A 24694-nucleotide genomic window follows, 5' to 3' on the forward strand; every position below is an offset into this window, starting at 1 on the left:
TTGTGGCTTTATCTTCTAGGGTTTTAACCCCAACATCAATTCTTTGATGGGATGCTTTATCTTCTAGGGTTTTAACCCCAACATCAATTCTTGGATGGGCATCCCATCAAGGCGGCCAACTACAGCATCAATTTTGTGGGCTTTAGTGACCATCTTATTTAGACGAGATTCCAAAAGTCCAAGGTCATCAACGACCTCACTTAGATAGATCATCTACTCTTTGATCTTGACCGATCCTTGAACTTGGAACCCGTTCAAGGTTTGCAACAAACATATTTGTTAACTTAAATTCTAAGAGATGACTCAAATCTAATACCAATTATTACAATCACATGCTATCAAGTCTTGCAACACGATTGTGTTCCACTTACTCTCGCCTTCAAATAAGTCAACCAACTAAACTTGGGTTGTTGTTGGCATAGGTGAAATATGCTCAAGCCTTCGACCCTGCTCTTGGAAAAACAGTTTTAAAAAATAGGGTTACAGAGACAGTCTTGGAAACATTTGGAAAATGATGTGAGAAAGTAATGTTATAAGCTAGCAAGTACAACAACGACATTAATATCATATAAACTGGGTAGAAACAACTAGTCGCATCCCATATAATATATTTTGAAGCAAATAAAACTTCAAAACAGTAGACACCATTAATAAAATAATAAAAAACTAGCAAATATGTAAGCCCGTATAAATGATATGGAATGAGCATGTAGTCAAAGACATGCCCTAGACGAGCATGATTTGACGTAGACACGTGACCAAACCGGTGTTTTTTTTTTTTTTAAGATTTTGTGAAAGGGGTATTTTCGTCAAATCCTTATTTAGCTCTGGCCAGTTTTACAATCAAAAGGCTCAAAATGCGAACTTATTATGGCCATTTATGCCGTTATCCCAAGAAAAACGAACTGAACAATAACACAGTTCCAGTTGGAGCGCTGATTCAGAGCAATGAATTTGGTTTCTGCGAGCACCCAAAATCCCCTTCGATGCGCTTCCCTTTCGATTTTATCCTCATCGATTCACCTCCCTTCCCACTTTCCCTCTCCTCTGCTTCTCAAGCCCTATGCTCCCGATTTCAAACTCTATTCTGCAAAACTAGCGACTACTAATGGCGATGCTCGTCGCAATTTCAGATCGCCTGTCGTTGCCAAGGCTTCAATAACTTCAGGCTACGGCCCAGAGATTGGAGAGATTCTGGGCGATGTTCGCATTTTTACTGCTGCTGGTGAGCCAGTTCTGTTCAAGGACCTCTGGGATCAGACCGAGGTACAATCATTGCCTCTTGTGTGTTTATTTACTGATTATTTTCTCTGTCGCTTTCTTTTTTTTTTTCTTTGGTGCTTTTGTTTACAAATAGGTGATGTTCTTTGGCTAATTGATTCTGATGATGGATGTGTGTTTAATTGATCAATGAACTGAAATCTCCAATATGAAAAAGAAAATTTAAGAATCAAACATGAAATTCTATCCTGTACACCAGTTTTTATTGTCATTTTGCATAATTTAAAATGACCCAAATCAGAAGAAGCTATAAACATGGTTTATTGGTAATTTATTTGGCTTCCTGAACTTTGATGTTTCTTTCCTTCTAACTATAGAGAAAAGTGAGCTCAACAATAATTCTAGCCACCTTATAAAAAATATTTCGTTCTCCTCCCAACCGGTGTGGAATCTCACAATCCACCCACCTTCGGGGCCCAGCGTCCTCGCTGAAACTCGTTCCCTTCTCCAACCCCAATCCACCCCCTTCGGAGCCCAGCGTCCTTGTTGGTACACCGCCTCGTGTCAACCCCCCTTCGGGGCTCATCCTTCTCACTGGCACATCGCTTGGTGTCTGGCTCTATACCAATTGAAACAGCTCAAGCCCACCGCTAGTAGATATTGTCTTCTTTGGGCTTTCCCTTTCGAACTTCCCCTCAAGGTTTTTAAGACGCATATGCTAGGGAGAGGTTTCCACACCCTTATAAAGAATGCTTCGTTCTCCTCCCCAACTGATGTGGGATCTCACATATGTTCTAGGTGTTGCATATTTTTTCCGACTCCTATCATAGGTTCATCTCTTTTTCTTTCCTCACTTTCTTCATGGTTTATTCTTTCCATTGAACTAAAAAAGGGGTTCATTCTTTCCATGCCTTACAACAAAGATGGGAAAGTTTCTAAATTGAATAATTAGTGACATTCGTATAATAACTGGACCCACCTTTTTTTTTTTCCTGAGACAAATCATTGGGTTCAATTATCAAGTTTCCAAATTTGGGTGCAATTTGTTTTCTGTTCTTTCAACCATCTTTGTTTCCTAACGTACCAGAGCAAATTGTTAAAAGATTTTCCATATCTTAAATGACTTATGCATATGGATCTTTGCATAAGATTGCATAGTTTATTTATTCCACATACTCCACTTTTTATTCTGTTCCTTTGATTGCATAGATGTTTTATTTCTTGGTTACAAATTTAGTCTCTGTTACTTTTACGTGCATGGGTGAAATGCAAATTCTTTTTCTAGCTCTTCATGGTAGAATAAATATCAAAAAGTGTATAATTCGTGATTAACATGTATAGAGAGCTCAATAGTGTTACATTTATTGACAATCGTAATGTGATATTTTATAAGTTATAGATTTGAATCTCTACTTCTATTTTTCTTTATCGAATATTCTTAAAAAAAATGATATTCGACTATATTTGATTGGTGTTTACCTAGGGAATGGCTGTTGTTGCCCTTTTGAGGCATTTTGGATGCTTTTGCTGGTAAGTCATCAAATTAGACCATTCATTTGCAAATTTGCAAATTTGAAATTTTTGGTGAGTTGACAGTTGCTTGCTCTTGTTCTAGTTGGGAACTTGCTTCCACTTTAAAAGAATCCAAAGCAAGGTTTGATTCATCTGGTGTTAAACTAATAGCCGTAGGCATTGGAACTCCGAATAAAGCACGTATTCTAGCTGAACGGGTATCAATTTTCCTTGTGTAAATTATCGCTTTAATTGTCCATGGCTGCATCCTTTTCTCAATTAAAGACATTTCATTTTTTTAAGATTTATCTAATAATTATTTGATTTAGATTAGATGCTCTAAATTAAAACACATCGAATTTGGATATTGTTTATAATATGAAGGATCTGATAGCATCAATAAAACGTGGTTAAATTACAAGTTTGGTCTCACATCGATTAAACTTGTCTATTTAATTTCTGTACTTCAGAGTTTTTCTAATAGGTTCATAACTTTTAAGATTGCATCAACCTCTTCTCTATATTTTAATAGTTTCTAATAAGTCATTGTTGTTAAGATGTTACTCTGCATTAGTTTGTAATGAGTTCTTTAATTTTTAAGTTTGTGTGTTGAAATTTTCTGTAACGGCTCAAGCCTACCGCTAGCAAATATTGTCCTTTTGGGCTTTTCCTTTCGAGCTTCCCCTTGAGGTTTTAAAACGTGTCTACTAGGGAGAGGTTTTCACACCCTTATAAGAATGTTTCGTTCTCTTCCAACCGACGTGGGATCTCACATTTTTAAACTAATAAAATAAACAATAAAGATTTATTAGGTTTTTTTAAGATGTTTGTAGACAGAGCTTATACATTATAAAAACTTCAACAATTATTGTATCTCTTTTGGTTTCTCTGTCCTGCCTTTCATGGTAATAACATTGCTTCTTAATTCTTCAAATTCCAGTTGCCTTTTCCAATGGATTGCCTTTATGCTGATCCTGATAGAAAGGTAATCCGATGCTACAAATGTCTATGCCATTATTACGTCTCTTTTTTCCTTTATTTTTTCGGAAAGGTTCCTTTTTTAGGGTACCTCGGGAACAAGTCCAGTGGAGACGAGGTGGGGTCTGTAGCTCAAAGGATTAGAGCACGCGACTACCAACCACAGTGTCAGAGGTTCGAATCCCTCCTCGCCCACAACCGGCCAAAAAGGAAAGGACTTTTCTCTCTGGGGTAGGAAAATCATGATCTGGATAGCGGACCCAAAGCTATAGAACTTGGGTGTGGGTCTTTTGTCGAAATGGAATGGCCTAAGTTCAATAATCTGAAGCGGAGATCGGAGCATTTTACCTTTAAAATAAATGTTTGTCTTTTAACTTTAGTAGTAGGTGTTTTGATGTTTGTCACGCTAATCATAATATGTTCATGCAGGCATATGATTTACTAGGTTTATACTATGGCTTTGGACGTACATTCTTTAATCCAGCTAGTGTAAACTTTCTCCTTCCATCTACTTTATGATCATTTAACAGATTTATTTGCATGTTTTTTTAAAAAAAATTTAATTTTGTCATCCCCCGATCATCAATGTTTTTAGACGAAGGTGTTTTCGAAGTCAAGATTTTCGACCCTGCGAGAAGCCATGAAAAACTATACTCTTGAAGCTACCCCAGACGATAGAAGCAGCGTATTACAACAGGTTTTTTTTTTTTTTTTTTGTGTTTTGTTCATATGAAAAACACTTTTTTGATCTTCAGTTTGTGGAAACTTTTTCATATTTCATGTTTGTTTGATTAGGGAGGGATGCTTGTTTTCAAAGGCAAACAACTGTTGTATGCTCGAAAAGATGAAGGTACCGGTGACCACGCTCCGTTAGATGAAATCTACGACGTCTGTTGTCGAGTCCCAACCTGAATCTTCACCCATAACGTGTGGACATTTGATTGGTATGTTGCTTCTTTTCATCTCTTAGTAAAGCATACCAGGAGAGAAAAAATGTGCTGGTGTTGTAGAGACTAAATCTTGATACTTTAATGCTCAATAGAGATATTCCAATAATATAAATTATATGAACATAGTATAAAATATAAATAAACATGAACTTAACTCGCCATTATTGACATATCATAGATTGAAATCTCGGGTTAGAAAATGTAATCAAATGCAATAAGGTTCATGATTAGTGCGACTAACTTTTCGTGATTGTTCCTTGAACTTTTATTTTTTCTTGTTTTTTATAAGGATTGGATGCACAATACTACTCTACTCACAGTTCACGCGTGCGCACATGAATTTAGTAGGTGTGCTCGTGTATGTATCTACTAAGTCTAACTATGGGTTAGTGCATGCTCACGCGTCGAAAGTCAATGAAAATGAGAGCCTATAATATTGTGGTATATATGTTCGTATGTAACATACAAAATAAGTAATTCATGTTTGTGACATGATGCATGAGGTCCTGTATTTAAAATCATGGTAAAGTAAAATGACGCATATATCACTTCGATACTTTTCATTACATGAATTTCCAATGAGATGTGCTTACATATTCATAGTATTTCATACATGTTTGTTATATATGGTGCATCGTAATATCTCATAGGCCTTAAACGTAGTCATAGCAATATAACAAACATGAAGTACACGCATCATGAAGTACACGTCATGTCACTAACTTCTCTTAGCCAATAGTAGTCTAATACTTGCTTGTCGTGGTTTAGTTTCAGCTATGACATCTCATGACACCAAACTCAAAACATATTTAGCTATGAAACCTGATGACACCAAATTCAAAACATATTCAAGAAATCAATTACATCATATTCAAGAAATTAACTACATATAATCTTTTAAATGGATCAAAATTCAAAACATATTCAAGAAACTAACTACGTATCATCTTTTAAATGGATCAAAATAGCTGTAATGTCATCATCATAATAGCTTTGGACAAATCAAAATGCTAGAATGGTATGGTTTTGAGGCTAATTCTCAACCTATTTTCTTTTTCTTTTAGGAGATTTTTCTCCATTCTTCCTCTTTCTTCTTTTTCTAGCAAGAGGGAGCACATTCTCATGAAAAATAACATGCCCACCGACCTTCTAAGTTCTAACCGAATCGATAGTAAGGTCACTTATTTGGTTGGCCTTACCCGGCATTCTCCTTATATCCGAGTACATTGAAATTTCGTCCCTCGAAGTTGCTCCAAGTATCGCCAAGAGTTGTTTCCTGTTAGAACGTTCATCTTGTTTCGTTAGTAATTCAAATTTTTTAGCTCAATTTAACTTAAATTGAGAAGTCGAACTTTCTACTAATCTTTATTGTCTTAAACAAGGTCAATTTCAGCTTTGGGATGGTGAAACGGTGGAAATTGATGAAAAATCCTTATGCCGAGCCGAGAAGCAACATTGTGAGCCGAGAAGCCACGTCGAGCCAAGTTCAAGCCTACGAGGTCACGCATGTGTCAGTCCCACGTATGTTCGTCTTTCGTACCGTGTAACACCCACGTTTGATTGTATTCGTCGAAAATACTCAAACGTGACTGTTCGTCTTCCCCTTCGTATTCTCGGTGTTCTATTACTCTCAAATGGTAGGAGTGTGGCTTGTTTGGCATATTGTGGGCGTCGGGGAACATAGAAGGTTGAAGGTGCGAGAATTCCGGCGCCGACGAGGTGCCTTTTCCAGCGACTGACTTTTTTTTTTCTTTCTTTTTTTGTTTGTTTGTAACCGTTACATGATTGCTCTCTCGTTGAAAAACCTTTGTTCGAACTAGGAAGAGGGATATTATGAAAAAAAAAAACAAAAATCTAAATTGATAAAAATATGGTTGAATTTTGCATAAAATTACTCTGAACTATCTAAAGTTTCAAGCACCCACTTAAACAAGAAAAAATAAATAAATAAAAAATACAATTATGGTTGATTTTGAACCAAAACGGTAAATATTTTGTTTAAAACAAATATCTAAATTTTTAAAAGAGTTAAAAAAACACCAAAAAGTTTCAATTTAAAAATGTTACAAAAATATGCTCCAAAGTTTTATTAATATATTTAATATTTTAAAAAAAACTTCAAATACACAACTTGAGATTCCCTTAAGACTTGTCATGAGTGTGTCGAGATCATGACGCCGCACGGTCGAAAATATACACCCTTGACAAATAACAATTATCATTGAGCTAAGTCGGTCTACTAAGTCACAACCATGGACGATATACCTAAGTGAGTTAAGGGGTATATGGGTTTATGACTTTGAGAGAAATTTTGTAATGAGACGAGAGGAAGAGCGAGGATCCCATGGAGGGTAAAAAGTAAGCGGGGGACAATAGGTCAAAGTGTGCGGCTTGTCACGATCATGTTTGTCCAAGGCGTGTTAGTCATAGCTGCATGTTAAACCCCTTGTGCTTTTTTTTACCCACTTTCTTGATATATATTTTCTTTTTGTATTTTTCAAGTATATGAAGTTTCAACATAATTATGTCTATGCCTAGTGGACTTGAAATGTTTTAAAATATACTATAAGGAGATGCTACTCGTCGTCAATTCTTACTACTATATGCTATCTAACCTGCTTGTTACCTTCTTTGCTTGCTAGCCTATAACGTTATTTACTTCATTTCTCTAAATCTTACTTTCAAACTCTCTTTCTAAAATTTCTCTCTGTCCCGGTTTTCTATAACCTTCCTCTTAAACAGGCTAGAGGCTTGGGTATACGTCGTCTAACCGAAGATAACACGATTTTGAGTTGACTGACTCACTCCATAGTGAGAGTGAGTGTCGCTCAATCACCAGAAAACGTCCCATAAAAGTGCGATTGTTACACGGCTCAATGCCAACTTGTGGGTTCCATGGAAACAAAGCTAAGCACTTGCAATAGCCATTCCCCTTATTAGGTGATTGATTACTGCAAAAGCCAATTGCGAAAATGGCACATGGGAGTGTTTCTACGATCGAAGGGGAAAAACATGACGCTCAACTGTTCGATGAAATGCCTCAGTATATGTATATATATTTCCTTTGAGAAAGTGTATGTACTCTTCAGTTTTTCTTTGAGAATCATTGAAAGTGAAGTTTCATGGGGTAAATTTGGTCTTTTTTAGGACTTTTTATTTAGAGCTTCCCCTCAGGTTTTTAAAACGTATCTAGTACGGAGAGGTTTCCACACCCTTAATGCTCCGTTCTCCTTTCAAACCGAGGTGAGATCTCACAATCTACCATCTTCTAGGCTTAGTTTCCTCGCTGGCACTCATTTCCTTCTCCAATCAATATGAGACTCGGAAATCCACCTTCTTCGGGACCCAACATCCTTGCTAGCATGCCGCCTCGTGTCTACCCCCTTCGGGGCTCAGCCTCCTAGCTGACACATCTCCTAGTGCCTAGCTCTTATACCATTTGTAACGGTCCAAGTAGACCGATAGTAAATATTGTCCTCTTTGAGTTTCCCCCTTCGAACTTCTCCTCAAGCCAATGTGGAATCTCATAAAGTGAACGATGATCCATGCATTTAAATTTTGACTTAAAAACGTACCTCATTTTATCATTCATGTCCATCCAGGTTTTTTCTCAGGAGAATACACAACCAAGTCTAAAGCCAAATCCATAGACGCTGGATATGATTCCCATCCACCACTACAGGTAATTCCCTTATCGATGCTCTCAGCTTTGATTCCTGCTTTTGTTGTTTCTTTATTTCAAATCGAATCTATAAAAGAAGAGAGAGTCAATAATTTAGTGTGAAAGTGACAGACATTAACTAAGAAAATAAGGTCCCATAACTTATAAAACTCAAAAATCTTCTTTTCTATTGGATTCCAAAGAAGCCTCGATCAAAGAGACCACCAAAAAAGTCGATTCTCTTAGCCATAGAAACAATATCAACTTTGAAACTTCACCATTTCTCAGATCAAACAAAAAAAAGATGCAGAAAATACGGAGTTTTCATCTTCTCCACTCTGTTCTGTTCCTCAATTTCTTCTTGTGTTCATCCAAAACTGACCCAATTTCTTGTGGTAAAATCCAAATTCAATCCCCTTTCTTGAGTTCTTCCAATCCATTAAGCCATATGATTCTTTGCAGATCTCACAAACTATATTTCAGAACTTCAATAGGCCTTTTCCCCATCTCCCAAATCGATTACACCACCAAAACACTTATAATCTCTCATGTTCCTTCTTCTTCTTCAACCCATTTTGTGTCCCCTGCCCTTCTATCCTCAGGCCTTCCTTCTCCACCAAACCTCATAAACTCACTCCTCCTCTTCCACTGCTCAAACCCAACAAAACCCATCTCTCAAAACTGCCCAAAATTTGAAGCTTTACAAAATCAAGAACAATCCCAGAAGCCATCTTGTTTGGTCCTTGAAGATCTTGGAGATTTGAAGCAGAGCTTCCATCCAAATGACTTGAAATGCTCCAATTTCATAAGGGTTTATAGAAACTCCTCAGATTTTGGCCTCAGAAATGGGTATAAGTTGGGGACTTCCATCTCTTTTGACATTCCTGATCATGTTCCTAATCCGTGTAAGGAGTGTGAGAAGGCTGATGGGCATTGTGGAGTGGGGTTGAGATGCTTATGCCATGTTGTTGAGTGCAGTAAGTTTCTGATTCTCTGATTTTACCATGAAAAAGCTTTAACTTTTTGATATTTACTGCCTTTTCCTATGATTTTGCAGAAGATAAGGTGTTTTCTGAGGGTGGGATTGTGAGACCTGGCGGTAAATTTCTCCTTTCTTTGCTGCCTGTTTTTGTGATGATTATCTAAAGGAAACCTTGATATGCATAAAAACTTGGTTTGTTTATTTGTATTGACTTATTTATTTTGCATTAAGTAATTCAATTTTTTTCTTTTTTTATAAAATTATTTATTTTGCATTGGATTGAATCTTCAATTCATACCACTCGCTTCTAGGAGTGTATCGAGGTTTTTGAACTATCTAACCAGCCAATTACTATTTCCTATAGTCGATATGGTCCTTGCATAATCTGTGCACAAGTTCGGGATGTGCCTCTCATCAACCTACGGTTAAGGGTTTCTCGAATACGTATAGATCATGTCTTTCGTGTTGGATTTTCTATTAGAAATGGTTCATGGTTTTCCTAATAGGCTTCTTCACCATTGTTATCGAGCTTTAACCAGTGCTCCTTTAATAGTGCCTCATAAATCTTGCTACTAGGTGCAAACCTATGCTCCTTCAATAGCGTTAGGTAGACATGTCGTGAAGTGGTACTAATTGTTGTGGATTGTTGGAGTCCCACGTTGGATAATAAAAGGCAGATCATGAGTATATAAGTGAGGAACACTACTTCCATTGGTATGAGGATTTATAGGGAAATTAAAAGTAAAGTTATGAGAGTTTATATTCATGATGGATAATATCATTCTAATGTGGAGGGTCGTTGTTTTAGCAGTAGTATCAGAGTTATGTCCTTATCTTAACGTAGCCATGTCTCAAAGGAACAACCATAGTGACTCAGGTGTTGAACAAAGGGTGTAATTTGTTCGAGGGATTTTGAGAAGAAGTAAGACCTCCATTAAGGGAAGGTTCTTTGAGGGCTCGAAAAAAGGAGGTATCAGGGGAGGTTTTATGATGTACCTTGCCAAACGAGTAATCTTGGGTTTAACATCATTCATCATGAATTTGGACAACACCTTCTAAATGTCTATCTTCTCCATACTGGATCCTAAAGTCAATATATCATCCACATACAAGATAAGTACAAAATGTTTTCTTGAGCTAATCATTCTTCATCGCCATTACAAGTAATTTCCAGATGCTTTTTTCGGAAGAGCACATGAAAGACCTATGGAATCCAAAAGTCGGGTCTTTTAGGGCACTAAAAAAAAAGGGCTTAAATGAAAGGAGCGGCAAGAGTCTTTCAGAAGCTCGAGTTCAAACTTCTTGTACGACTATCTTGGTGCTTGCTTCATTTCATACAAGCTCAAAATGAGCTAGATATAGTGTTACTGCATATACGTCTCCTTGTCTAGATCTCCATGTAATATGATGTTTTTACATCCATTTTTTGTTCATCCTTTAACTACCAACCAGGCATTGAACCACCATCTAGTTCAGCCTTGATTCTAAACACCATTCGTCCAGCAATGTTTCTTTCTTGTAGGAAGCTCAGTTAATGATCATGCATTATTCTTTCAAGTGAGCTCATTGTATCATTTATGACATACTCCCACTTGGTTGAATCTTCCACCTGTAGAGCTTCATCAAAGAACTTTGATTCTCTTTCATCACTCATCAACAGATAGTGTAATGGTTCTAGATTATCTTCTCATCATCTACTCAGGTGTTACTTGCTGCACCTCTAGATCCTCAACAATAGTCTCACAAGTTTATTGAGTTTCTACTAAAAACATGGGTGAGTTTTTCTACAACTCAACCTCAACTTTCGCTTACTTCGTAGTCTCTGAATCTCTTTCTTTATCTTTGTACATAATATTTTCATCAAATGTCATATCACAATGTCTTAGGATTTTTCTATTTTTGTCATCCAAAAACCTGTACTCGATCATATTAGAATCATAGCACATGAAGTAGCATTTCGCAACCTTAACATTAAGCGTGTCTCTTTTCATTGGATCAACATGAACATATGCAGTACAGCCAAAAGTACTCAAGTCAAAATATTTGAGTTATTTTTCTATTCATACCTCTTCTTACAACTTGAACTCCAAGGAAAATGACAATTCTCTATTGATTAAGTAGACTGTCGTATTCACAGCATCAACCAAGCATCAACCAAGAATGTCTTTGGCAATTTAGAATGAATTCTCATGCTATTGACCGTTCATTCAATGTTCTATTAATCCTTTCAACAACATCATTTTTTCTTGTCTTACTGGTAAATGTTCTTATTAATTTGATTCCTTCCGCTGCACAAAATGTTTTAAATTCTGACTTTTCATACTCTCCATCATTATTAAACATCAGTAATTTGATCTTCAAACCAATTTTATTTTCAACTTTCAGCTTTCCAAATGTCACAAACATATCTAACATGTATTTCAGAAAATAAACTCTTATCGTCCTACTGAAATCATCAATGAAGGTGATGTTGAATTTGACTTCACCATGTAATAAAACTAGAGTTGGTTCTCAAACGTCTGTATGGACCATTTTCAACCGTATTTTCTTCAGTTCTCTAACAACCTTTGTGAAGCTAACTCGCTTTTATTTGCCCCTCTAACAACCTTTGTGAAGCTAACTCGCTTTTATTTGCCCATAATGCAACGCTCACAAAGACCCATATCAATAAATTTTAGGTTTTTTAAACCTCTATTTGCAGCCAATATCTTCATTTCTTTAATGCATATGTCCAAGTCTATTGTGCTATAGACTTGAACTGAAAGCACTCGTAGCAACAACAACCATGTTTATATACCCTATAATAATGTATAAGGTTTTAGATTTTGTGTTGTGTGCTACTACCATAGCACCTTTCACAATCTTCCATGAACTTCTTTCAAACTCTGTTGCATAACCTGTCCTTCAATATCCACTGATTTCCTGCCAGAGTTTATATGTAGACATCTCTCTTCTTTCAATCTCTAAGGGTTTTTTTGCCGGTGAGATGCACCTCCCCAAATTTTTCACATTTGAAATTTCAATATAGTTTTCTGTATGGAACCAATGAAAAGATCTCATGAATCCCAAATCTAGGACTCAATCGAGCTATTCACGCTGAGAATTAGAGCATCACCAACGTCTTTTGCTGAATTTATAGAATCATTATCATCTCCATATTTGTGTTTCTATTTCATCTTTGGTCTTGTACAATCTACCCGAAAGTGTCTTTTTTCCCCCACAAATTCAACACTTTACGTTTTATCTGTTTGTGATTTTTTTCGATTATTTGATTTTGATCGCACGTGCTTGTTTGGGCCCTTCGAGTTATTTCTTCCCCTTCGAGTTACTTCTTCCCCTTCGATCAACACTGGAAGCATTGATCAATGAGTCCCCAATTTTTCATTTGCGAATATTTTCATTATCAAACTTCAATTTCTCAAATCTTCGACAACTGCTGATCGCAACAACAATAGTATCTCACGAGTCGAGTAAAGATGACATCAAAATAAATTCTTTAATTTCACCTTTGAAATTAATTTCTATAGAGCTCAGTTGACTTACAAACATATTGAATTCATTTATGTAGTCCTTAACAGATCCACCTTTACACATTTTTAGATTGAACAATCTACACATCAAATATACTTTGTTCATAACTGATAATTTCCGTGTATATTCGACAACACTTACAACACATCTGATGTTGTCCTCTCCTTGATAATATTAAATCTCACGTTTCTGGACAACATCAACCGGATCAATCATAGAGCCTATTGAGCCTTGAGTTTCTGTTGCTTTGTGGTCATGGTATTCGGTTTCACACCAAACCAGGGTTTGTGAAGATGTTTCTGGTACATATAATTTTCAATCTGCATATTCCAAAAACCAAAATCGATTCCATCAAACTACTCGATTCCAATTTTTTAGCTTTCCATCTTCACATATCGCGATAAATATAATCTAGCTTTCATATCCGTTGTTAGGAACACACAACAACACACACTCATCTAGATGAATATCACAAAGAAGAAGAAAGAAAAAATGTAAAAGAGAAATATCAACTAATGGTACACATAGGTGACTTCGTTATTATTTATAATTACAAAATAGAATATGATGAAGATGATTTATTCAGACCATTACCTAGGAAAATTTATATTTAGTTTAATATGTATAATCTTACTATGTATAGTCATTCACTATATATAGCCTCCTTACCACACAACCATTTACCTTATATGACTACATAAACTTTTACTATGTGTGGCATTAAACTATAAGTAAATCAGATTCACAGTCTAACACTAACAGTCATCTCAAGAAAATTCGAGGTTCAATCATCTCATGTCACGACTCCTCATCTATCAACTTGTGTCATCATGCCATAAATACACATGCCCTCGTTTGTCCGGAAAAAATGCTATTAAGCACTAACTAAAAATTCCTCAATTGCTTCTTATATTGTACTAAAGTTCATAAGTGGGTGACTGCACATACCTCATTACTAGGCAAACTTTCGCCAATCGAGGTGAGTTCACAATTAGGAGTTGTGCCTAATTGCCTCGACATAGTACATACGTCATTATAAAGACACCCGTTATGAGTCATAATCAAGGCTTAGTAATCTGAATGGCTAACTCTAGCATGTTTGCCATTCATATAGAATTTACATGGTATCTAGTTATTTCATCAATGGGCATACATGTAGATTCAATTGTCCAACGTGTTGTGCATACTCGAATGGTTCAATAACGACATATTCATGAAACATTGAGTCTTATTCGATTAACCAAATCCTCAATGATCAATCATAGTATAATCACGCTTAAATGGATTTAATCATGCTCAATCAGATCATCTAGAACAAGTTATGGTGGATTCATGCTTAATTAGGCCTAACATGCTTAATTAAGTCATAACATGATCATACTCGATTGGGCTTATTCATACTTAATCGGGCCATTAATTGCATACACGGAAGCTCCTATATTAGTCACTAAGGATTTAGATTATATTATTCAATGCTTACTTAGTTTGGGTTATCTCATTTTAAGCTTAAATTTGTCTTGAAACACAGTCCAAATGTTACTCATCCCAATTCCTTGGTGATCCTACAACTGATACTTAAAATTGTTTCAAATGATTACTTATTTGTTTGAAAAGTCTAGAGTTTAAGTTTCCCTGTCGTTTATCTATATTCCACAAAATTCCTCAATTATGTCTAAAATCAAATCAAAATAGGAGATTGGCTAAAACAACTAAAATATCGAAGAGGAACTAAAATAGTAGAAGACATAAAACCTAGTTAAGTTAGAAACTGAAACAACCACGTCATCGTCTTCAACCTCAGAACAAAGAGGACATACAGATCCGATGCTCTTGCTATTGGCTAATTCATTCTAAACCTTGTCTAATGTTAACTTCTTCATCAAACTTTAAGACTTGGTTACTATGAAATCAATGTTAAAGATATTTAATACTAAATTATAGTTTACTATAGGTATCTTTCCACTTATTGTTATTTTCATTTAATATTATTTTCATATCCTTGTAATTTATTTAATTATAAATAGATAACTTTCACACACCCTTTAGGTGTGGTGGATTAAGCAAACGCTCTCATGGTATTTGAGCCCTTTCGGTTTAACAACTTCGATCCTTTCTTTTCAATGGCTTTTGAATCCTCTATTATTCTTCCCCACCACCACTACTGGCTTTGACACCGCAATGGCAATCTTCATGGCATGCGGAGCGGATTGATTACTCTTCGGCTCCACCCTTTTGACTTCCAAATCACCCTTCGTCATACTCTATATATACAACCTCACATTCTCCAACACAATCGGTTTTCTCTTTACCAACATAGTCTCTTTCATTTTCTTCCCGTCCTTCCCAATCTTCCCTTAATTTAGAAACCCTAACCTCAAGATTTTCATTAGCGTTCTCATTGAAAATATACAAAATCTCGAGAAACCTATCGACCTTCTGCAGAGATTCACCTTTGGAATCTGGGCGTTGCACTGGCCTCTTCGCCAACCAAGTTGCCGCTGCCCTTCTTGCCAAAATTGGCTCATTTGCCCAATGTGGTGACTCTTCCGACTTCAACATTGTCTTTGTCCCTTGCTCTAGGTTTCCCCCTTCTACTTCTTGGGTTAGAAATATTATCATCGAAGCCAAGGCAGCATCGTCGCTAAGCGATGATCCCTCTTCATGGGTTAGACATATTCTCGTTGAAGCCAAGACAACATTGCTGCTGAGCCACGATCCCAGAAGAAGACCTGATTCTCTACGTCTCCTCCGAACTAGGTTGTTGACATCTTCACGAAAAGTGTTTCTTGACCTCTTTTTGAATTTTTCAGATTCAAGCTTCACGTTTGTTCAAATTTGAGGCTCAACTTGTGGGGATGTTAAGGATATTTAATACTAAATTATAATTTACCATATATATCATATTTTATATTTTATTAAAAGCAAATATCTAGATATTTTATTAATACGTGATATTTGCCTTATTACCATAGGTATCTTTCTCTATATTGTCTTTCCATTTATTAGTATTTCCATATACTTGTAATTTATTTGATTATAAATAGAGAACTTTTACTCGGGTGGATTAAATTCTACGTATAACTTCCATTAAATATAATCAACTACACAATGAGAAAACAAAGTGGGTTTAGCCAACCTTGCCCATATTTTGGTGACTAAAATCTCCCTCATATCTCACGTTTGATCACTCAATTTCATTTGGTTTCTTCTCTAAAGATGTAGTCCTAAATCCTATAAACACAAAGGGACCAAAATCGTGGATTATCATTTAAAAACAAGAAAGAATTTTGAGGGCCAATCTAATTAGGTTTTTGGTTCGAAACAGTACATCGCAACTTGAATTGGATCCATTTATCTATTGAGCTTCAGCCTTCGAGCCATCGTCCCATGAAGCTATAGGAAAATATTTTAACCTGATTCATACAAAGAGAATTTAGTTCCTAAACCTTTAGGTTGGAAGATTTGCATTAATCTAAGGTAGCTTCAATAAGCTCAATACATGCCTCTTTCGTCGTTGAGTTCTTCACATAAAGTGTCCATCCCATCAAGAGGAAGCTATACACATAGAAATCCATAGAAATCACTCCCTATTATGTACTACACATGGCCAATCTTTAGATATGCACAAATTGGGCACGCTCCCGGACTAAGCGAGTATTTTTAGGATTGAGTATATATATATATATATATATATTTTTTTATGAACATTAGTACTAAGGCCATTAGATAAAAACAAAGGCTGAAACCAGCTAGATCATGATAAGAACTCACAAGTCAAGAACATAATCAAAGGGTCTAACTACTTGTAACAAGAACCAGAATAAGTTAAGAATGAGTGTTGTACCCTAGCATACTAAAGACATGATTAAGAGCCTACAAATAGGCTACTTACGAGTCTTTATACTCACTCCATGTTTTTCATGTAAATAAAGAGTTAGCTAAGGGCAGGAGCGGACTCTAGAGTAGGTGTCATAGACAAGTCTCACCTGTCATCTTAAGCTCATTTTATTCTTAAATATTTTGTATATGTTCCTTATTTTGTGTTTTAACTATTTAGGTATGAAGTCCATTTTGAAATAATATAAAAATGTTGTACATGATGTTTTAAATTTTCTTTGTTTTATTTCACAAAAATTTTGTCCGTCTTTTTACACCATCTAGTTAACCTTAAATCGCGGCTCGTGAAAAAATGGAAACAAAGCCAAGTTCTTTCTTTTTCAAGAGCTTAAGAAGGAGTTGGTTAAGGATGGAAGCGAATCCGAAGCAGATGCCATATAGAGAGCTAAACCGTAGTTCAACTATTCAACTGTTGTTTTGTTTATGGAGCACAATTTATTCAAACTTTACTTTGAATTTGTAAATAAAAAGGATGTATGTTTTGTGTTAATCAAAAAAAGAAAAAAAAATTACTATCCTTTTTCCGTAGTTATTTATGTTTTCAAGTTTTTAATTCGGAGATGAAAATTGGGTCGTAACATTAAGTTCATACTAATATATATGATGACTACATGATCAGTTTTGAACATAGTAGCCACTAAATTGTTGAAAACAATTGTCTATTAATAACATGTACGGAGATCTCAGTGATTTCTTTATCAAGCGCAAACCTAAATTGAAGCTGTCAAAATGGAGAAGTTATAATTTTGGCAAGATTGATGAACCCTTGAGAAATTTATGAAACAGCTACTCATCCATATAGCACCTGCAATCACAGAAGGCATCGACCAACTCAATACTCAATCCACGATAAATAGTGTTGAAAGATCAATGTTCAATTAGCATGACACCCCTCTTAATATTAGGATCCACGATAATGCACACTCTCGATCTAGATGAACATAAATAACAGAATAGAAAAAATGCAACGAGGGATTGGCTAAAATGTTTATTTTCTATTATTTATGTTAACATCACCAAATCAACAATATCCTTTATTTTAATTGCTCTCCATTGCTAATTAGTAATAATTAGATCAAAGTTAGTAATCAAGATGCCAAATAAAGATGAAACGTGGTGCATGTGTATGAATGGTAGAGTTATCAACAAAATCACTGTAAAGTATCGACATCTTATTCATAGGCTAGACAACATGCTTGATGAATTGCATGGTTCATTTCTCTTTACAAAGATTGATTTGAAATCTGAATATCATCAAATTGGAATTCAGGTAGGAGATGAATAGAAAACAACTTTCAAAACTAAGTTTGGATTGTATGAATGACTTGTTATGCCTTTTGTGTTAACTAATGCTCCTAATACATTTATGTGCTTAATGAATCACGTTTTAAGAGAATATTTGGGAAAGCATGTTGTGTATTTTGATGATATTTTGATTTATTCAGAGACTTTGCATGAGCGTATGGAGCATGTTAAGTCAATTTTGATTACCCTTAGAAAAGAGAAACTTTATGCTAATTTTAATAAGGGTAGTTTTTTCATGGAAAAAGTTAACTATCTTAGTTTCATAGTTGGTAAAAACGGAGTAAAAGTAGATAAGGAGAAAGTTAAAGCAATCAAGGATTGGCCAACCCAAAAAAAATGTTGGTTAACTCGTTTCTACATGAGATTTATAAAAGATTTTAGCACCATACATTGAATGACATAGTGAAAAAGAATGTTGTTTTAAATGGTGGATATGCAAGAAAATGCATTCAGTGGGGGAAGAAATTAACCAATGCATCATTACTTGTCTTACCTAACTTTGATAAAACCTTTGAAATTGAGTATGATGCAAGTGACTTGGGCATAGGTGTTGTTTTGATGCAAGATGGAAAACTTTTAATGTATTTTAGTGAAAAACCTATGATAAATAATTGTTTGCTTTAGTTTGCACATTGCAGGAGTGGCAACACTACTTATAGCCTAGAGAATTTGTGATCCACTCTGATTACGAAAGCTTGAAGTATTTTAAGATTCAAAGCAAACTATACCGTAGGCATGGAGAGTGGATGGAGTTTATTCAAAGCAAACTAAACCATAGGCATGGAAAGTGGATGGAGTTTATTGAAACATTTATGTATGTCATCAAATATAAGCAAGGTAAGGATAATGTGGTAACTAATACATTATCTAGAAGGTACAATCTGTAACGACCCGAAATTTTCTACTTAATTTAAGGTCGCTACTGCATACATACCATAAACATTGAATGCGGAAGACTTCATTTAAATTCCATAAAACATAACCTTTAACTTAAAACACAGCCATAGACTTACTTACGTGTTTCGAAAACATCTTTAAAATGACACAACAAAAGCATGTGCCATAGTGTTTAAGTTTAAAACATCCTATTCTATCCTAAGTCTAAGAAAATAAATGCCACAATCCTATGCATGTGCCATGATCTCGAGTTGCGATGCCGTCGTCAGCCGTATAGGGATGTCTTGCCTTAACTTGAAAAATGTAGCACATGGCTTGAGTATTTAAAGAAATACTCAGTAAGTGACACCACTATTGGGGTTAAATGCAACAATCACATGCAATGAAATGATGGGACCTATCTTTCGTTTCGTTTCATTTCATTTCGTTTCGTTTCGTTTCATTTCCCTACGGTGTAATCCTAATAGGTAATCATGGACGTGTACCATATACTCTACACGCAGCCCATACGTGCGAGTATGGGCTCACCAGCTAGTTTGCACACCGCTGGGCCACTGTCCCTAGCCGGTGGGCATGCTCTGGGGGCCCACCAGGACCCGTTAAAACTAAAATCGTCACGGCAGCGCTATGCAGGGCATAACGATTGTTGTCCTGCCATTTGGATGTACGCGTCCGTACCCTCGTGATGGGATAGGGGTATCCCCTCAAATGCATGATCACACAATATGCATGAGGTCCCACTAGTCCTACAATCATCATTTAATGAACATAACCCCGTGTCACGTTTTCATGCTTACATGTCATTCTCATTCTCATTTCGTTACATATCATACATATTCCTAGCGGGGTTATGTATCATGCAATTTACCGTATTTCATGTCATACAATTCATTCAGTTACATTTCAATACCCATACAACAAGCCATAATCGTACAAGGGCCACACACCGTCACATGCATTCATATCACATCAACTAAGCAGCATAAATAACATACATTCACGTTCACATGATTTCGTACTTAAGCACAATAATCTAGCATACAATGTATCATATCATAACCAAGTCATAACGTAAACACTTCATAGTCATATCGTTCTCTAACTTACCATAGCCTTAACGTTCTTATACCTACCACAGACATATCATTACGTGACGTACCTTAGTCATATCGTCACAAGAACGTACTCTAATGCTATCGTTCCATCAATCTATCACAAACCTATCCCTTTCTACCCATAACCTAACCGCATTCTTTCATTAATCTCTCCTATCCATAGCACTCCGGTATGTAACCTAACTCCAACGTTTCATGAACGTATCTTACTCCTATCGTTACATTTCGTTTTGTGCATCCTTCTCGTATCCTATCTCAAACATCTCCTAGAGCACATCGTACCATAATTATTATCATACAAACCACATATTATAACATAACATAACATATAGGAAGCATATCAATCTACAGACAATTCACACATATCAATATATATGACACGTGCAGAACCACAGGGCACGTGTCAACATCAAATATAACCACGCCGATAGTAAGGTCACTTACCTGGATAGCTTAAGTCATTGTCACAAATATATCTTTAATGAAAGTTCGATTTCGTCCTTTGAAATCCGAGTCAACCTATATGAGCTCATGACATCAGTTTCAAGTTTTATCTCTATAAAATTATTACTCTAATTTACATGGGCCATCTTAAAATTTTGATATTTTATTGTAAGGATTCGAATTTTTGTTTTATTTATTTTAGATTTTATGCTAAGATCTTTATTTTTGCTGCCAAAACGAAAAGATATTATGCTGCATTTATTGTCGCTGGAAAAGGAATGATTTCTAGCAAGGAAAATTACTACCTTAATGGAAAAGTCATAAAGACTTTTATATTCCCATATACAACTCTCCTCCTTCATTGAAAACAACTTTTCCTCTCCAAACGTTTAGGGTTTTCGAGGGTGTCTGAGAGTACGGAAAAAATCGAGAGGGTTAGCCAGGAAAAACGTGTGAGGTGGTTCGCTGGATTTTCTTCGGTGAGTGGCCGGAGGGAGAAGCGACCGAGGCTATCGGTGTTGAATATCGTTGCGCATCGGTCGGAATAGGCAAGGGGTGTCGTTGCATCGTCGGAATCGGGGTTGTGACGACGTCGTTGGCGGCGCAGCGACGATTAGGGTTTTTGCGAGATTTCGGGTAAGGAAGACGAAGGAAAACGGGTTGGGTTCACGTTCGGCCTCTGGACCAGCCCACGGAACGAACGCGGGCCCTATGCGTTTCGGCCCAACGCGGACGCGTGCTGCAGCCTTGGTCTCGGCTCCGCACACGTGCTCTCGGCTCGGCTTGACGTGTACGGCGGCTTGGCTCCGTCAAAACCCGCAGCTCGGCTCCGTCAAATCCCGCAGCTCAGCTTGGCGGCTTAATTGGTCGGCTTGGTGAATCGGTATCACTATAATATATCGATTCCAAGGTTTTTGGTCCTTTCTGCCCTTAGTTTTACCATCCGAGGTCAGTATGGCTCCTAAACGTTAAAGACAGATTAGGTTGAGGGTTTATTTTGATAAATAGCATGAGGTTTAGCTAGGGTACCTTATGAAAGGTTCTAAATTTTTATGTGGTTATCATAGGACATATTTAACCGCTGGGATTAGCTCGTTGTGAGTGACTTCAACCAAAACCATCGAGGTAAGTGACCTTACTGTTGGAGTTAGCTTTCTACGTGTTGGTGTGTGCCCTGTGGCCCCTGCATGCACCATATTTATGTGATATGATTATGTGATATATAGATTGTGTTGACCGTAGATTGTGTATGTTATGTGATGTATGAACTTGTGTTGACTGTTGACTATTTATGTTATGTCATGAATGAGATGTTAGTATTGTAATGCCATGTTAAATATGTTAAGGGACCTCATGCATATATGTATGTCACGTGCATCGGGATTCTTCCCCTTTATGATACGAAAGAATGAAATACGATATTTATGTTCGCCATGATATCATGCGGGCCCTTTTCTGTTCTGTGGTGTCCGGCTACGTGTAACACGTTGTGCCCGACCAAGTCAGGCCCAGGGGGTACGTATAAGAGCTCGCCTGGTGGGTTCATGTACACGTACATGGGCCATGTGTGAAGGAGTACCACACATCCAACCCTACCCGGAATAGAAAAGCGCCCAAGGCTATGAAAAGTTTATGAAAAGTTAGGTCCCGCTCATATGTTGCATGTGTTTGCATCCCTAACCCCAACAGTGGGGTGACTTACTGAGTATTTCATAAAATACTCAAGCCACGTGCTACCTACATTTTTCAGGTAAAGGCAAGGCGCCAATGTACGGTTGACGGCGGAGCTGAGGCCACTATGGAAGTTGGAGACGGGATATTTTTAGGAGTTTACTTTTATTAGACTGTTTTAAGTTATAGGATTGAGTATCGTTTTATTTGGATTTATTTTGAATTCAGTATTGAAGGTTTATTTTCGGAGTTTAGGTTTTGTTTTGGATTCATGAATTTTTATGAAAGACTATTTCAAGGTTATTTATGATGAGCTTCCGCCTAATGAGATAAGTATGCATGGGTGACGTCACTAATTAGGTTAAAGAAAATTAGGGGCGTTACATTTATGTTGGACAAAATTTAAAGAACCTCACTCCCCTCCGATGAAAAATTCTGAATGTTTTTATGTTACACAAAATTGAAAGGAGCTGACTGCTGATATTTTCAGTATTTAACAAATCTTTCCTTACTCTCCCCTTTCCTTACTCTCCCTCCCTCTGCTCAATAAAATTGAAAGGAGCTGACTGCTGATATTTTCAGTATTTTACAAATCTTTCCTTACTCTCCCTCCCTCTGCTCATTGAGGCCTGATATTTTTGTATTTTCAGTATTTAACAAATCTTTCCTTACTCTCCCCTTTCCTTACTCTGATATTTTTGTATTTTCAGTATTTAACAAATCTTTCCTTACTCTCCCCTTTCCTTACTCTGATATTTTTGTATTTTCAGTATTTAACAAATCTTTCCTTACTCTCCCCTCTTACTCTCCCCTTTCCTTACTCTCCCTCCCTTGATATTTTCAGTATTTAACAAATCTTTCCTTACTCTCCCTCCCTCTGCTCATTGAGGCCTGATATTTTTGTATTTTCAGTATTTAACAAATCTTTCATTACTCTCCCCTTTCCTTACTCTAATATTTTTGTATTTTCAGTATTTAACAAATCTTTCCTTACTCTCCCTCCCTCTGCTCATTGAGGCCTGATATTTTTGTATTTTCAGTATTTAACAAATCTTTCCTTACTCTCCCCTTTCCTTACTCTAATATTTTTGTATTTTCAGTATTTAACAAATCTTTCCTTACTCTCCCTCCCTCTGCTCATTGAGGCCTGATATTTTTGTATTTTCAGTATTTAACAAATCTTTCCTTACTCTCCCCTTTCCTTACTCTCCCTCCCTCTGCTCATTGAGGCCTGATATTTTTGTGGGACTTCAAGGTTATTTCTTTTGAGGCCTGATACTCTCCCTCCCTCTCTCCCTCCCTCTGCTCATTGAGGCCTGATATTTTTGTGGGACTTCAAGGTTATTTGTTTTGAGGCCTGATACTCTCCCTCCCTCTGCTCATTGAGGCCTGATATTTTTGTATTTTCAGTATTTAACAAATCTTTCCTTACTCTCCCCTTTCCTTACTCTCCCTCCCTCTGCTCATTGAGGCCTGATATTTTTGTGGGACTTCAAGGTTATTTCTTTTGAGGCCTGATATTTTTGTATTTTTAGTATTTAACAAATCTTTCCTTACTTTCCTTACTCTCCCCTTTCCTTACTCTCCCTCCCTCTGCTCATTGAGGCCTGATATTTTTGTGGGACTTGAAGGTTATTTCTTTTGAGGCCTGATATTTTTGTATTTTCAGTATTTAACAAATCTTTCCTTACTCTCCCCTTTCCTTACTTTGATATTTTTGTATTTTCAGGTTATTTCTTTTCAGGCCTGATATTTTTGTATTTTCAGTATTTAACAAATTTAATATTTTTGTATTTTAAGTATTTAACAAATCTTTCCTTACTCTCCCCTCTCCTTACTCTCCCTCCCTCTGCTCATTGAGGCCTCATATTTTTGTGGGACTTGAAGGTTATTTCTTTTGAGGCCTGATATTTTTGTATTTTCAGTATTTAACAAATCTTTCCTTACTCTCCCCTTTCCTTACTCTGATATTTTTGTATTTTCAGGTTATTTCTTTTGAGGCCTGATATTTTTGTATTTTCAGTATTTAACAAATCTTTCCTTACTCTCCCCTTTCCTTACTCTGATATTTTTGTATTTTCAGTATTTAACAAATCTTTCCTTACTTTAACAAATCTTTCCTTACTCTACCCTTTCCTTACTCTCCCTCCCTCTTCATTGAGGCCTGATATTTTTGTGGGACTTCAAAGTTATTTTTTTTGAGGCCTGATATTTTTGTATTTTCAGTATTTAACAAATCTTTCCTTACTCTCCCCTTTCCTTACTCTGATATTTTTGTACTTTCAGGTTATTTCTTTTCAGGCCTGATATTTTTGTATTTTCAGTATTTAACAAATCTTTCCTTACTCTCCCCTTTCCTTACTCTGATATTTTTGTATTTTTAGTCTTTACTCAAGGTTATTTCTTTTGAGGCCTAATATTTTTGTATTTTCAGTATTTAACAAATCTTTCCTTACTCTCCCCTTTCCTTACTCGGATATTTTTGTATTTTCAGGTTATTTCTTTTGAGGCCTGATATTTTTGTATTTTC

General features: G+C 36.3%; 2 protein-coding genes across 3 annotated transcripts; both read left to right on the forward strand.

Moving 5' to 3' along the window:
• The first annotated feature begins 870 nt into the window (after positions 1-870).
• On the forward strand, positions 871-5213 carry LOC111782586 (Thioredoxin superfamily protein). Of its 2 annotated transcripts, XM_023663365.2 has the most exons (8): positions 871-1266; positions 2705-2751; positions 2837-2951; positions 3674-3718; positions 4141-4200; positions 4307-4408; positions 4507-4655; positions 4951-5213. In XM_023663365.2, the coding sequence occupies exons 1-7, from the start codon at positions 949-951 to the stop codon at positions 4621-4623; spliced, it is 804 nt and encodes a 267-aa protein (XP_023519133.2). In that variant the 5' UTR covers positions 871-948; the 3' UTR covers positions 4624-4655; positions 4951-5213. The 2 variants fall into 2 exon arrangements, with proteins under 2 accessions (XP_023519133.2, XP_023519132.2); XM_023663364.2 differs by lacking the exon at positions 4951-5213 and having other exon boundaries at positions 4507-4831.
• A 3284-nt stretch (positions 5214-8497) lies between these two features.
• Positions 8498-9580, forward strand: LOC111783183 (uncharacterized). Its single transcript, XM_023664085.2, has 2 exons — positions 8498-9299; positions 9380-9580. Exons 1-2 carry the CDS (start codon positions 8627-8629, stop codon positions 9466-9468), a joined length of 762 nt encoding a protein of 253 aa, XP_023519853.2. The 5' UTR covers positions 8498-8626; the 3' UTR covers positions 9469-9580.
• The last annotated feature ends 15114 nt before the right edge of the window (positions 9581-24694 follow it).

Source organism: Cucurbita pepo, chromosome 20 (genome assembly GCF_057944985.1).
Source record: "Cucurbita pepo subsp. pepo isolate OVF chromosome 20, ASM5794498v1, whole genome shotgun sequence".
Lineage (NCBI taxonomy): Eukaryota > Viridiplantae > Streptophyta > Magnoliopsida > Cucurbitales > Cucurbitaceae > Cucurbita > Cucurbita pepo.

Bases quoted from the DNA above. Each gene is read 5' to 3' on its own strand.
- LOC111783183 (XM_023664085.2), top strand. From the start codon at position 8,627: ATGCAGAAAATACGGAGTTTTCATCTTCTCCACTCTGTTCTGTTCCTC. The intron at 9,300-9,379 runs GTAAGTTTCTGA...ATGATTTTGCAG, and splicing joins ATGCCATGTTGTTGAGTGCA to AAGATAAGGTGTTTTCTGAG.
- LOC111782586 (XM_023663365.2), top strand. From the start codon at position 949: ATGAATTTGGTTTCTGCGAGCACCCAAAATCCCCTTCGATGCGCTTCC. The intron at 2,952-3,673 runs GTATCAATTTTC...TTCAAATTCCAG, and splicing joins CACGTATTCTAGCTGAACGG to TTGCCTTTTCCAATGGATTG. The intron at 3,719-4,140 runs GTAATCCGATGC...ATGTTCATGCAG, and splicing joins ATGCTGATCCTGATAGAAAG to GCATATGATTTACTAGGTTT.